Source organism: Pipra filicauda, unplaced genomic scaffold, assembly GCF_003945595.2.
Source record: "Pipra filicauda isolate LSUMZ 115617 unplaced genomic scaffold, ASM394559v2 scaffold364_size791107_pilon, whole genome shotgun sequence".
NCBI lineage: Eukaryota > Metazoa > Chordata > Aves > Passeriformes > Pipridae > Pipra > Pipra filicauda.
The window spans coordinates 663,422-678,616 of NW_024104492.1; the positions used below are offsets into that span (position 1 = coordinate 663,422).

Consider the following 15,195-nt stretch of genomic DNA (forward strand, 5'->3'; position numbering starts at 1 on the left):
GTGGATTAAAACAGGCCCAGAGCAGGGAATGCTGACGTGAGAGGAAGGGATGAGAATGGAAACTTTGGAAGACGTAGGAAAGAGAAGTTTCTCCTTAGCGACAGTTGGCAATATGTACCATCCCTCTGAATCCTGCTCAGGGGAAAGTGCCAGATTTTGCAAGGAAAGAGGCTCTGCAGTGGAAAAAGAGAGGGCTGGAGGCTTGAACCTGCTTTTGGTGTCACCCTGGTCCATGTCCCCCTGGTGCCGGGCTCCATGGGACAGTTCTGGGAGACTGAACTGTAATAAATAAACCACACAGCTGCATCCCAGCTGCTAAATTTAGGTCCCTTCCAGCAAAAGAGCATGTGCAAAGAGGCACAGGGGTGAGATAGAGCTGTCCTATGAGCTGGAAAAAAGAACCTGAGAGGGCTGATTTACCCATTTTAATAATGGTACTTTTGGCATCAGAGGAGACCAAAATCCCTGAGGATAAACACTTGAAGACAGGCTATGTATTATTCAAGGCTGATTTCCCTCTGTCAGCCCCATGAGCATGGCCATGGCTGACCCTGGCAGGGTCACATCGGGGTAAGACTGAAGTCCCTTTACCTGAAGGGTTTTGACTTGAGGGCAGTGCCACATATCAGGGCAAAATTAATAATCTTTATGCAGATAATCATTCTTACAGAAATCGTGGCCGTTTGTGACACAGAGCTCTTAGACAAGGGGCAATGATGCCGCAGACCCCGAGAGGTGCAGTGGGAGCAGAGGAGACACGACACAGGTAAGAAAAACAACACGGGGGAGGAACAGGACTTCTTGCTCGAGGCTGCTCTGCCCGTGTGCTCCACACCGTCGTCCCCCTCGCTCCCCCCTCGGGTGTGCCCTGCTCCAGACAGCACAGAATGAGGGATCAGAGGCTGCAGCCACAGCCCCTCTCTGTTCACGAGATTTTTACAGGGAACGCCGGGGAGCGTGGAAGCCATTCCAGCCTGTCAGTCCTCCGAGTAACCCCAAAAGTGCAGTTCCTGCCTGGAGTGAGGCTCCCCGGGGAACCTCCCCTGCCCTGGTTTACAGCCCACTGCTCGGGAAGGGCAGCGAGGGCTGGATCGCCCTCCCGTCACTGCCGTGCGGGTCCCACCCCGCTCCAGGGCGGGGACTTTGCCACCCAGGGCAGCTCCAGAGCTCTCCCCATCCGCGCCAGGGCCCGGGCTGGGACAGCGGGTGAGTGCCAGCGAACCGGGGGTGTCCCCGGCCGGCGGGGCCGGGACGGTGCCCGCGCTGTGCCCGGAGCCAAGCGGCCGGGCCGGGCCGTGCCAGGGCGCTGGGGCAGCCCCGGCGCTCGGCCCGGGCTCGGGACCGACGGGCAGGCGGGTTGTGGGGAGGGAGAAGGTTCCTGACCCTTCCCGGACACGGGGAGCTCAGGGTTGCGTTCCTCCTCCTGCCACGCCCGGGCTGGCGCGTCCTCCCCGCGGGATGCTGGAGGGCGAGGGGCACGGCAGGGGTGGGCGACAGGCTAAATGAGAAGTACAAGGCCATAAACGTTATCTTCTTGTTCGTTTTGCGGGCAGTGGCCAGCTAAAGGTCGTGGTGTGGGAGGCGCGGGGATGTTTCGGCTGGCTCGGGGCAGAGGGGAGATCCTCTCCTGAGCTGCAGATGGGGCCGGGATCAGAGCCGGGAACCCGGAGCTGCCCGGGACACCCCTGGAGCACATCCAGCACATCGGCGGCAGCGCCGGGGCAGTGGAAAAGCCGAGCCGTGCAGGGTGTGGGTGTGTTTGGGTGAACGTGCCCGGAACGGGAGAACTCGTCAGACGGGTCCAGCGTTGGCCTCCGCGGGAACGGGTGACAGAGCAGCGGCTTTCACTCCAGAGGCGAGGTGTGGGACTGGCAACACGCTGTGAGCTCAAACTGGGGAAAATACCCCGTGTTTATATCCTGTTGAGCTGTTGGGAGCTTTGCTTGCTGGTACCTGGGTGTGCTCTGAGCAGAGTCAGGAAAACCTGATTCAGAGCAAGCCTAGGCTTGATTTTGCAGAACATGGGATAGTCTCAGCAATTTTCTGATAAATTAAGTTTATTCTGGATTCAGCTTTTAGAGGATATTGATATGGACTTATAACTGCCTGCCAGGAAAAGATCATCCGTGGAAAAAAATTGAGTAATGGGATGGATGCTTGCACTCTGTCTTCTGGGCACAGTGTTTTGAGCCTGTTCTAAGCCAGGTTTACTGTGTCAGGCCTTTATTCTGGGGTGAAGCAAATAACATAAGGGCACCATAGGACTGGCTGGCTGACCCTCTGCATGCATAGTTTAATTCTTCAAACCATGGAGTGAAGAAGCTGGTTTTCCCTGATGGAGCTGCAGGCCAGGAACTGTGTTAAGCTGCTGAGCACTGGCAAATCTGCTGAGCAATTCCCTTCTCTCTCTGCTAACCAAGGGGTGACTTAGGAGGGCTTTATTCACCCAAAGCCCTGGCCTGAGCAGTCTGTGCAGACGCCTTTGGCTCTGAAAGGGTCACAGGGGCAGGGGCCAGTGCTGGACTGCTGAGCTCCCCCCCCCTGTAACTTCAGTGGCTCATTCACAGAAATACTTCCAGAACAAAGCAGCATCTGCAGCTTGAGCAGTGGGGTTTGCAGTGCTGCCTTTTGCAGTGCTCTGCTCTTTAGACTCTCAGTGATGTTCACTGGATGAAGAAATAAGAACCTGCAGTCAGTAGTCAATGTGATATTTCTGCTGTAAATGGATATTGTGAGAGCATTTGCCCCCAGTCCAGTCCATGCAGCCTCTCCTCGTGGTCTGTCTCCTTCCTGCCAGTTCACTTGCACTCAGAGTTTCTCTGCCTCCCACTCCCTTTCCCTTGTTTCTGACCTTTCTTTTGCCCTTTAATTGACTTGCTGAACCAGCCTGTCTGATGTTCCTGCTGCTGTGTGCAAAGCAGCTGGATGGTAGAACTGCATCATAAAAACATCAGTGAAACCTGAAGCCTCTATTTAGTGTCTGACAAAAGCAAATAAAATTGGCTTTTTGCTTCTGTGAAAGATTAGAGAAGAGCAAACATGACTTTTCTGAGGCCTAGGTCATAATCTGAACACTGAAATTTATGACCAGATGAAAGAAAGCAAACTCAACATTAATAATTTCCATATGTTGCCTGATTGCACAGGGTGTAGTGACGTAGAGATGACCTGGGGAACACTGGGGAGTGCCCCTGAGTAACATCCCTGGCGGGTGTCACCCTGTGAGTTAAGTGGCCTGCACAGCACTGCCTGTGCATCCCAGATGTGCAGGAGTCATGTGGAGCATGAGCAAACACACTCCTGCTCTTGCACAACTGCCTGGCCTCATGGAGAGCAGCTACTGAGCACCACGAGGAGAGATGTCATCCACTGCTGGCACCTCTGCCTCTGCTCCAGGGCTTTAGTGTGAGACCTCACTCCATGCTGGAGTAAAACCACCCAGGGCTGGTGGGTGGCCTTTACTTGCTGTCCCTGTGTTTGCATCTCTTATTTTTTTTTTAATTCCACTCCTCTGTGTGTATGTATTGCCTGCCTTTCCTAACTCCTCTCCTGTGATGCTGGGATAACTTGAGTTGCAGGGAGGTGAACCTTATCCTAGTACTTGACATCCTGTCAGATGATCAGGGATATGGGAAAATAATTTGGGTGTGTTGATGTATGAGCTGTACACATGAAAACAAAATTATGAGCAGAAATAAGAACCATGGCCAGACAGCAATTAATCTTTGGTGGTTTTGAGGGCTTTGCCAGCTAAAACTGCAGCTCTATGAGGAAGAACACACTGCACCAAACTGAGGTGTTGAATACAAAATGTTTCATTAAAATATAAAGAGGGGAAATAATTCTCCTACCCCAGTGCTCGAGTGAGGTTATCCTTTGTTTGCTCATCTACACCATGACGTTGTCTCTGCCTCCCAGGCAGGATCCATGAAGGCTTTTAGGGCTGCGTGGGCACCCTCACCCTCTTCACCCTCACCCTTCTTCACCCTCAGGCTCTCACCCGCCAAGGTGAGACCCGTGTGTTTTAGAGGACACGGGAATCCAGCCTGTTCTCTTTGCTCCCAGGGTGACACTGTCTGCTTCTCCTTGTAGCCTCAGGCAGGCTGTCACAAATGTGGCAGTAATAAAGAATCCTATTAAATTACCAGTGCTAATCACCTGTCTGCCCAGCAGGTCCCTTCCAGCCTGGCCCTGGCCCTGTGCTGTCCTCATCCAGCCTTTGCTCAGTGCAGAGCAGGGCTGCAAAGGAGGCTGCCCGGGGCGTTCACTTCAGTGTTGCTTTTAGTCCTCAAAGAATTAGAGGGTTACTTCACCAGCCCCACTAACCTGCAAGGGTAGGTGTATTCTATTAATTATTTGCTGGAAAACTAACACTCCCTGTGTTTTTTATTGCAGCTGTCTGAGTGCCTGGGACACGGACAATACCGGATTGACCAGACCCCAGCACGATGGTGAGTGTGTGTGTTTGCTGTGCCACCCTGTGCCAGGCCTTTGCTCCCACCACATACACGTGGGCAGTGGAGCTCAGATAAGGACTCAGCAGGAAGAATGCTGTCACTGTCTGTCCCTTCATGGGGGGGAATTTATCACCTCTCTCTGCTTCCTCATACTAAATAATGACCCACACATACGGGCTTTTCCGTTTGGGGAGTTAATGGAAAACCAGTCGGATATCAGGTAGTTCAAAGAGCAGGAATTTCTCTAGATGAACTTCCTGGGTTTGTTCTTTCCAGGTTGAATCCAGTTCCACCCTGCTGCCATGGACAGGGACACCTTCCACTAGAGCAGGTTGCTCCAAGCCCCAACCTGGCCTTGAACGCTTCCAGGGATGGGGGAACACTTCCAGGGATGGGGGAACACTTCCAGAGAGGGGGGAACACTTCCAGGGATGGGGGAACACTTCCAGGGATGGGGAAACACTTCCAGAGAGGGGGGAACACTTCCAGGGATGGGGAAACACTTCCAGGGATGGGGGAACATTTCCCTGTCCCTGTTTCAGAAAGCCCGACCCATGTGAATGTTAAGTGATGTTTTGCTGAGGATTTTCCTGAGAACATGAGAGCTTCGTAAGAGACAGTGTATTCCCCCAGAAATGGCACTGGACAGGAGGCAGGAGGAAGCTATTTGTGAATCTCCATTTGGGGTAAAACACTGCACTTCCTGGTGCGTTTATTTAACAGAATGATGGTCCTTGGCTGCTCTTGGAGAATTCAGAAATAGGGCTTTGATGGGAACATTTCTTCTATGATTTACATGGAAAACTGCTGGGAAGAAGCTGGATGAACAGAGGTGTTAGGCTGTGTGCCATTCTTTGACTGGAAACTAGATACTCCAGGGGCATCCACATTAAGATATTTTCTTCTGTGTCCCTGTGGCTTATTTCTTATGTGGCTGGGATATCCCTCTAGAACAAACCATTTCTGTTTAGGATGGAACTCTGGTATAAAATCACTCATGTTTGGTGAGTGGACTTTACACTGTCACTGTGTTTGCATCTTTTGAATATTCTTTGTTTTTAGTTCACCTCTGTGTATGTATGACTTTGTGTCTGCCTTTCATAACTCCTCTCCTGTGGGTTTAGGCAACAATCAAGGGAGTCTCGAGCTTCAGTGCTGAGCAAGAGGCAAAGGCACTAAGGAAGGCCATGAAGGGGCTTGGTAAGTTGCTTTCCCTCCACTGTTAAACCCTCCTTCATGCCCCTGGGGATTGGGAATGTTTTTATGGTGTTTGTTGGAGGGGAAATCCAGCCCTTGGAATCACCCCACTGCCCTGTGAGAGGGCACTGGAAGGAACTGAGTGACTTGAACCTCACTGGAAATCCAAGTCTTGGCCATAGTGAGGCTCTTGTTTTCCCTCCCCTGTGGGGTGGTCCTGCCCTGCTGGGGCTGTGCTGAGGCACTGCTGCCCAGCTGAGAGCCAGCTGGTGTGCTGGGGTGTGAGGGCTGGGTGGGTAATGGCACAGCCTGGACACGACCAGAGCACGGGGCTGCTTCTTGAACAAGCAGCTTGACTGGTTTCCATTGGTTTCTCCAGGCACAGATGAAGATGCCATCATTGAGACCTTGACCAAACTGAACGTTTCCCAACGCCAGCAAGTTCTGATCACCTATAAAAGCACTATTGGCAGGGTAGGTGTTCTTCAGAGACCGGTGACTGTGGCTTGAATTGGAAGTTGCAGACATTTTTTGGGTTGTGTCACTGGGGTGAAATGTGAACAACATCCCAGTCTCCATGGCAGTGTGATCAGCACAAGCCTTCCTTGGCCAGGTTTATTTTGGTCTTGTTCACTTCTGAGTAACTGTTTATCCAAGGAGGACTGGAGCATGAAGAAAATTGTGAACAAGTTCTTCCTGTTCTCAAAAGCTGTATTTTCTCTCATCTCCTTTCCTCTCTCTCTGTCTTCTAGGATTTGATTGATGACTTGAAGTCTGAGTTGAGTGGGAATTTTGAAAAGGTGATTGTTGGTTTGATGACTCCAACCATCATGTACGACGTGCATGAGCTGAGGAGGGCTCTAAAGGTTTGGAAATCTTCTTTTGTGTTTCTTAAGTTGCGGTCAATTCTGTATGATATGGCATAATTGTACATTTATTATTAATTTCTTATTATTAACTTAAATATAACAAACAGAAAGTCATAGTTGCCCATCCAAACAGTTGTCATAGTCTTGGATCTTGTCTTTGCCACCCCCCCAGGGAGCAGGAACAGATGAAGGCTGCCTGATTGAAATCCTGGCCTCTCGCACCAACGGGGAGATTCGGCACATCAACGAGAACTACAAACTCCGTATGTGGAGCACTCTGCAGTCACACTGACTGGGCACTGGGGGTGTGCAGGGGGGTGGAGAGGAAGGAGAAGGGTCTGTCAGCCTCAAGGACTAGAATTGCACCCAGAAATGGAGTGGGTGTAAGTAAAGCAGGGTGGGGTGGTTGGGTCTGTCATCTGGACATCTGTCCCTGGGTGGATCTTCTGCCAGTTACATCCTGGCTGTGCTTCTTAACGTTGCCCTGTGCCACTCCATATGGAATGCTGTGATGAAAGCCAGGAAGGCCAAGGGTAATCCTGGCTTGTACCAGCCCTGGCGTGGCAGTAGGACCAGGGCAGTGACCATCCCCCTGTGCTGGCACAGCTGAGGCACCTCCAGTCCTGGGGTCAGTTTTGGATTCCTCAGGACAAGAGAGACACTGAGGGGCTGAAGTGTGTCCAGGGAAGGGAAGGGAGCTGGGAAGGGGCTGGAGCAGCAGGAGCAGCTGAGGGAGCTGGGAGGGCTCAGCCTGGAGAAAAGGAGGCTCAGGGGGGACCTTCTGGCTCTGCAACCCCCTGACAGGAGGGGGGAGGGGGGGGGGGTCAGGCTCTGCTCCCAGGGAACAAGGGACAGGAGGAGAGGGAACGGCCTCCAGCTGTGCCAGGGGAGGGTCAGATTGGACATTGGGAACATTCCTTCATGGAAAGGGCGGTCCAGCCCTGGCACAGCTGCCCAGGGCAGTGGTGGAGTCCCCATCCCTGGAGGGATTGAACAGCCCTGTGGCTGTGGCACTTGGGGACATGGTCGGTGGTGGCCTTGGCAGTGCCAGGGGAGAGGCTGGACTCGATGACCTTAGAGGGCTTTTCCAACCCAAACCATTCCATAGTCTGTGGGGTACAGGGCCCTGAGCACAGTGACACCTCACCCAGCTTAGGGCTGGCCCGTGCTGTGGACAAGCCCTGCAGGGCTGGATCTGCTCCTCACAGCTGTGCTCTGTGTGTGCCCTGCCAGAGTACGGCTCCAGCCTGGAGGACGACATCGTGTCCGACACATCCTCCATGTTCCGCAGGGTCCTCGTGTCCCTCGCCACGGTGAGTCCGGCTGGGGCAGACGGGGGGAGCCTCTGCTGAGGGGCTGAGGGTTCAGGCTGTCACTGCACTGCGAGTCCACCAGCAGCAAATTTACAGATGACAAGCTGGGGGGGAGTGTGGGTCTGCTGGAAGGCAGGAGGGCTCTGCAGAGGGACCTGGCCAGGCTGGATCCATGGGCTGATTCCAAGGGGATGAGGTTCCCCAAGGCCAAGGGCCGGGTCCTGCCCTTTGGCCACAACAACCCCCGGCAGCCCCACGGGCTGGGCCAGAGTGGGGGGACAGAAAGGGCCCTGGGGGGACTGACTGACAGCAGCTGAACAGGAGCCAGGGGGGCCCAGGGGGGCAAGAGGCCAATGGAGCCTGGCCTGGCTCAGGAATAGTGTGGCAGCAGGAGCAGGGCAGGGATTGTGCCCCTGCCCTGGGCACTGGGGAGGCCACCCCTGGAGTGCTGTGCCCAGCTCTGGGCCCTCAGGTTGGGAAGGATGTGGAGGGGCTGGAGCAGGGCCAGAGAAGGGCAACGAGGCTGGGGAAGGGTGTGGAGCACAAGTGCTGTGAGGAGAGGCTGAGGGAGCTGGGGGGGCTCAGCCTGGACAGGAGGAGGCTCAGGGGAGACCTTCTCACTCTCTGCAACTCCCTGCCAGGAGGGGGGAGCCGGGGGGGGTCGGGCTCTGCTCCCAGGAACCAGCAGTGGGACAAGAGGGCACAGCCTGGAGCTGCCCCAGGGCAGGTTTAGGTTGGCCATGGGGAAGAAGTTCTTCCCAGAGAGAGGGATCAGCCCTTGGAATGGGCTGCCCAGGGAGGGGGGGGAGTCCCCGTCCCCGGAGGGGTTTGAGCAGAGCCTGGATGTGGCATCAGTGCCATGGTGGGGGGGACAAGGTGGGGTTGGATCAAGGGTTGGACTAAATTATCTTAGAGGTCTTTTCCAACCCAATTGATTCCATGATTGTGATTCTCTTGCATTTCACCTCATTGGCATTTCACAGCAGCTTCTGCAGAGAGAGGAGCCTCACTCTGGGCATTAATGCCATGTGCTCTTTCTAAATGGCCCCATTAAAGTGGATGGTTGCTCATCTCAAAAGCAAGAACAAATCACATCTAAGCCATGTTTTGCTGTATTTGTAACCCATTATTCAATATTAACAATCCCATTATGCATCTCCAGTGACTGGTTTTAATGGAGAATTTGCAGGTCTTCTATCAGTTGCTCTGGTGAAATGAGCTTTTCCTCCTTGTCTTTCCCCAGGGTAACAGAGATGAGGGAACATTTGTGGATGAGGCCCTTGCTCAACAGGATGCTCAGGTGTGTAGCAATGTGCTGCCTTGCAGGAGCTGTCGGGTTTGCCTGTGTGAGCCGGGGGGAAGCTCTGCTTTTTCGGGACCTTGGCTTTTTTGAAGGGAGATGAGTAAGCCTGAAGCTGTGCTGGACAGCAGCCCCAGGTGGAGACTAGATGGGATATTAGGAAAAATGGGTTGTCCATCCTGTGGGGATTTAACAGCCACGTGTATGTGGCACTTGGGGACGTGGGTCAGTGGTGGCCTTGGCAGTGCTGGGGGAATGGTTGGACTCAGTAATCTCACAGGGCCTTTCCAACCCAATGATTCCATGGAGTAAAAATCACATTATGTACCCGTGGTCTTCTCAATTAGCCTCATTTTGTCTGTTCCTAATGTCTTCAAGAGCCTGTATGAAGCTGGGGAGAAGAGGTGGGGAACAGATGAGGTGCAATTCATGTCCATCCTCTGCACACGGAACAGGTGCCACCTGCTGAGAGGTAGGACCCTGTGATGTCCTGGACTCTGTGCCTTGTGTGAGGACAGTACTTTTGTAGGAACTTTGTACTTGTTCAGTAACTGATTGTGAGCCTTTCCTAAAACGACAGGTATCATCAGGGCCAATTCCATTCAATTCTTTTAGACTGCTTTAGTCCCTCCTGAGACAAAAAGGGAGTTGAGAAAAACATCCCTGCAACTTGCTCCAACCTGTAAATTTGAGATAATGAAGAGTGACTCCCATGGGGCAGAGCCAGGCATGGACACTGCCTTCATTAACTAGAAAAGCCTTGCAGCAGCGCTGGGGTAATTAGCAAGACAGCTGCTAATTAAAATGAATTATTTCTGAGGGGCAGCCCTGATTTAGCTTACAATGTCACGATAATGGTGCAATGTTCACACAGAGCACGAGGAGCTTGATCTTGCAAAGTGATCCCCGGGGTTTACACTCTGTGCCCTGCAGCAGCTCACTGGCTCTTTTTACCCCCCCCTCCTAGTTTTTGATGTGTACAGAGGGATTGCTAATAAGGACATCACAGAGAGCATCAAATCCGAGATGTCAGGAGACCTCGAGGATGCTTTGTTAGCTGTGGGTGAGTTCCCTGCTTTTAAACTTTGTCTACAAACTGATTAAATAATTAAAGAGCCTGCCTCTTGCCCTGGCTGTTTACACAGCTTCAGGAGGCAGATACTGTCTGTCTTTTTTGCAAGCCACATCTTTTAATCTTTGCAGATAAAACCTGGGGAGAAAGCTCTGTGCTTTATATTTCTTTCCCAATGGATGCTTTGGGAGCTGACATTTGCTGTCAGGAAGCTTTAAAGCCTTAAAAATATTTTATTACTGCGCACTGGGCATGGAGACATCAAGTGACAGCAGGTCACTGACTCTGGATGTCTGTGCTGTGCTTGCTGACTTGCATCTTTACAGAATAAACACCTGCACTGAGAAAGTGCTGGAAGGGTTTGGAAGACCTTGTCCTTCAGTGTTTATTTGCCTTACTTCTCTTGTTCTTGTCTCCCTTCCAGTGAAGTGCATGCGGAATAAACCTGCGTATTTTGCTGAAAGATTGTACAAATCCATGAAGGTAAAGAGCTTTTGCTGGGAGATTGGTATTTTCCCCCTGCCTTTCCATGATTGAATCAGTAGCACCACAGCAATCATTAAAGAAAGAGAAACTTTGTGTTAACTGGGGGGGGAAAGAAGTCTGAGCTTTCCTATGGACCTCTGTTCCCTCAGGAAGGCCAGAGCTCGTAGTGGATCACTGCCTTAATCCCAAAATGCTCTAATTAGGAACAGATCCTGCAGAAAGCCAAGGGATCAAACCTTTGTGTCTGTCAGTGACCTGCCCCAAACACTTTGCAGCTGCAGCTGTGGTTGTGTTTCCCAGGGCCTGGGCACAGATGACAGCACCCTGATCCGGGTGATGGTGTCCCGCTCCGAGGTGGACATGCTCTACATCCGCAGGGAGTTCCTGGCCATGTATGGGAAATCCCTCCACTCCTTCATCAAGGTGAGCCCTGCAGTGTCAGAAACACAGGAGACAGGTCCCCTCTCAGCACCTCTGGGGTGTTTTAGAGGGGGTGGAATTAAGGAGACTTTACATTTATGTACTGAAAACGTCCCTGAATGTTCTTGGTTATTAAATTGTCGAAGAGGATTCAAGCCCTGTGACAAATCGTGTGTGCTGGAAGGAGTCCAGCCTCGTATGGAGCTGTGAAATTAATTGTGTTCCTTTTTTCTGCTCTCTCTAGGGAGATTGCTCAGGAGACTACAGGAAAGTTCTGCTCAGACTCTGTGGTGGGGAGGATTAAAGGAGGCCTAGGGGACTGTCTGGGTGATGGGAAGCAGCTGATCATAGAATTGTTTAGGTTGGAAAAGATCTTTAAGATCATCCAGCCCAATAATTATTTCTTTCGTGTAATTTTTTTCCCAAATATCTTATTAATTGCTCTGATTTTTGCCTTAGGTTAGTTCATGCTCTGGTTGATAATGGCCATTCTGGTTGGCCATGGCCAATCTGCTTTTATGCTTGGCACACCCATTTGCCTACTCATTGGGCTGGTAAAGCCCAGCTTAAACAGAATGCTGTAACCAAAGATATAAAAGTTAAATTGTTTCCTGCCCAGATGCCCCTTTGCTGTTGTGTTCACCAGCAACACTTGTCAACTGAAGCAAACCTGGATGCAGAGTGTGAGAGGCTGCCCAGGGAAAATCTAACCCATCAGTACCTGGAGAGTGCAGAACACAGGCTTGCTTCAGTTTTTCGAGATAATTAGGACACAAAGAACCCGAATATCTAAAATACAAGCATGTTTACCTCTTAACTGGCCCTCTGTTAGTGTGGAGCATTAACAGCCTGGCTGCAGGGTATGTCTATGTTGCCTAGAGATCTGTTCATGGGGAAGATGTCACTGGTGACATCAGAAAAGCCTCTTGCTGCCCTGGTTAGAGCAGCCCCATGTTCTTGGTCTGCCTTCTTCACTCATGGGAGTATAAATAATAATGGTTATGTTACAAACCCTCCTCTGGATAAAGTGATACCATTGGAATGGTGCCTTTTAGGGAATGACCTGTCCCCAAAATCCCACCTCATGGCCTGGTGCTGGGGCAGCTCTCTCCAACTCTCCCTGGGGCTGCTCCCCAGATGTCCCAGGGGCAGCTCCCCAGTGTCCCTGGGACATCCCCCCAGACTCTCCCACGTGCCAGCCCCATGTCACGGGATCATGGAGGTGTTTGTGCCTGGGTCTCTCCTGGGTTTCCACACCAACCTCTGGCAAAGCTATTTTCCCCAGACCCTCCACACCTTCCTGTTCACCTGAGTGCTGTTTTACTACAAAGATGGGGTTCTTCTTTGGCTTAGCAACTTATTTTTTACTGCTGGTGAATAATTCTGTTCTGAAGGATCAGACTGAGGCTGGAATGTCACAGCTGAAACACTGAAGTGGCTGCACCCAATTCCATCACTCATTTTCCTCTGAAATAGGCTGCTGCTGGCTGGAATAGGAGATGCCTCTGTGGCCTTCAATAAAATAATTTTCTTTCTCACTCCTTGGGCTGCCAGTGGAGACACATTCCTGACTTTTGCTGGGAGAGGAGGCAGAGCTTTATCCAGTTCTCCCAAGGCCTCTGCTCAGGACAGGGAAAGGTCTGTGCCCAGCACAGGGGCTGCCAGAGCTGCTTGGGCAGGGGGTGGGTTCCAGTGCCTTGTGTCAGGTTGCTGAGCTTTGAAAAATGAATAAAGAATTTGTTTCTGTACTTCCTGCCCTGGACTCCTGCGCTCCTCAGGTGCCTCTTTCCCTCCACAGGACCCTGCAGGGCGGGGTGGGGGGCCCGGGGCACTGTCCCTTGGGTGGGGACGGTTTATAAACCCCCACTGGGGGATCCCCGCTGTGGAGGGTGGGTTTGAGGGGGCAGCCCAGCACCCCCAGCTCGGGCTGGTGCTCCTGCTGCTCCCCCCGGGAGCCCTCCTGCTTTGGGGGCACCACATCCCCTCCATGTGCTCCTCATGCAGGTCCATTCTCAACACACTGCCAATGATTTCACCCAATCAGCACGAGGAGAGGCTCAAATCTACCCTAATCATTTATACAGAATCTGCTCAGGGGATTTTAATGGTGACCCTTTTGCTTCTGCCTGTTCCAAAGTTCCCAGGGGAATCCACCCAGTGCTGGCAGCTGGATGTTTGGAGACGGGAGGCTCCGGACGTGGTGGCCCAGGGTCCCATCTGGATCACCAAACTGTTAAGGAAACTTCCCAGTCTGACTATTCCTGAGGCTCTCTGGCCATCACACTCCCAGCACTGCTGGGACTTCCACTGCCCAGGGCCTGATTTTACCCTTTGGAAGATGATGTATTTCCAAGGTCTCTACTGAAGTGCAGGAATGCAGAGAAGCTGCTGGAAGGTGACCTTGACAGACTCTCTAAAAGAGGGTGATGTTGTCAGTGGAGCAGGTAGATGGTTCTCTGCAGGACCGATGTTCAGTTCCATGGTGGGCACCCAGAGCTGTGGGAGTGGGAATAGCACAGAGGTTTTGGAAGTGCCAGCAGAGAAACGCCCTCGGTCTGTAGCGTGATCACAGAGCAGCTGCAGGGGGTTCCTTGTGTTCAGCTCACTGCCCCTGCTGATACCGGGTGACCTCCTGCTCTGGCTTCCACCCCCTTCCCACAGGAGGTCAGAAACCCCAGGATATAGTGTTGCTCAGGGCCCGAGGATGAGACTGTAACCTCGGCACTCCAGGGGGTGGCTCCCTGTTCTGTTGTTGCAGGAATAGGGACTGGACTTGCTGGAGCCCAAGAGGCCCCTGGTTTGCCATGAAACAAGGGAGTTTAGTGAGAAGATGCAGTCTTAAATACTTGCAAAATGTGGAATACGTAAAAATTTTCTTAAGAAAGGATGGTCTTTGATGTTTGATCCTTGTACACATTCCAGCCTAATCAACAAGGGAGATTTAATCCATTAAACAGCAGCCAACAAACAAGCTCTAAGTGCTGTGCAGGTGTTAGAAAAACAAATTACTTGCTGGTAGAATTGCCGTTAAGGTTTAGGGCTGGACATGCTCCAGTGATCCCAGGCCGAGGGGGAGTCTAACTGAGCTTGGAAAGAAGGGTGTACCTCTGACAGTGGGCACAAGGAATGCAGAATTTACAGGCCACGGAGACATCTGGCAGGACTCCTAAGGTAAGGAAGAAGCTGATAAACCCAACTCAGCAACTGGGCTGAAATCATCTCCAGCTGCTCAAAGGTGATTCCAGCAGGAGCAGATCACAACCACCAAGCCAAGAAACCCCCCGACCCAAAGGAAGAGAAGGTCGGGCATGCAGACTAACTAGTGTGAGAAGCAGATCATTAATGAACAGAAGACAGAATACTAATTAATAAGAAAACTATGTAACTGGTAGCCAATGAACACTAGTTCCTTTGTTTGCTAAAATGTATAAATAATAAAGTTTCAATAGTTGGTGTGCTTGATTTGTGGAACTCCAGTGATCACCCAGGCTTGTGCAGCTCTGACATGAATAAACGTCCCTCTTGAGTGTGTCATTCCTGGAGCGTTGCAAAGGCGGTGAAGAATCCCATTCTTTGAGACACCGGGATCCCGCAGTGCTCTGAGCTCTGGCAGCTGCAGACACGCAGTGCTGGGGCATTGCAGGGCTGAACAAACCCACACGGTGGGAAGAGTCTGATCCCTGGAAACCCCCCAGGATGGGCCATTCACGGAGCAGGAAAATTCCCATTCAAGGGGCAGGAAAAGGCCTGTTCCCAGGTCAGGAAAGACCCACTCATGGAGCAAGAAGGGCCTGTTTGTGGGGCAGGAAAAGGCCCGTTCTAGGGGCGGGAAAAGGCCCGTTCCTGGGGCACAGAAAGGCCCGTTCCTGGAGTGGGAAAAGGCCCGTTCAGAGTCAGGAAAAGGCCCGCTCAGGGGCAGGAAAAGCCCCGTTCCCGGGGCGGGAAAAGGCCCGTTCCCGGGGCGGGAAAAGGCCCGTTCCTGGGGCGGGAAAAAGCCCATTCCCGGAGCACAGAAAGGCCCGTTCCTGGCTGGGGAACAGCCCCGCTCAGGGGCACAGAAAGGCCCGTTCCCGGGGCACAG

The 15,195-nt window shown here is 52.2% G+C and overlaps 1 protein-coding gene across 2 annotated transcripts; it reads left to right on the top strand.

Moving 5' to 3' along the window:
- The first annotated feature begins 672 nt into the window (after nt 1-672).
- Nucleotides 673-12,862, top strand: ANXA4 (annexin A4). 2 transcript variants are annotated; one of them, XM_039384627.1, is made up of 13 exons: nt 673-766; nt 4,396-4,451; nt 5,582-5,657; nt 6,034-6,128; nt 6,407-6,520; nt 6,696-6,786; nt 7,757-7,836; nt 9,080-9,136; nt 9,515-9,608; nt 10,104-10,199; nt 10,633-10,691; nt 10,995-11,117; nt 11,359-12,862. In XM_039384627.1, the coding sequence occupies exons 2-13, from the start codon at nt 4,449-4,451 to the stop codon at nt 11,416-11,418; spliced, it is 948 nt and encodes a 315-aa protein (XP_039240561.1). In that variant the 5' UTR covers nt 673-766; nt 4,396-4,448; the 3' UTR covers nt 11,419-12,862. The 2 variants fall into 2 exon arrangements, with proteins under 2 accessions (XP_039240561.1, XP_027590980.1); XM_027735179.2 differs by lacking the exon at nt 673-766 and adding an exon at nt 940-1,206.
- Nucleotides 12,863-15,195: the final 2,333 nt, after the last annotated feature.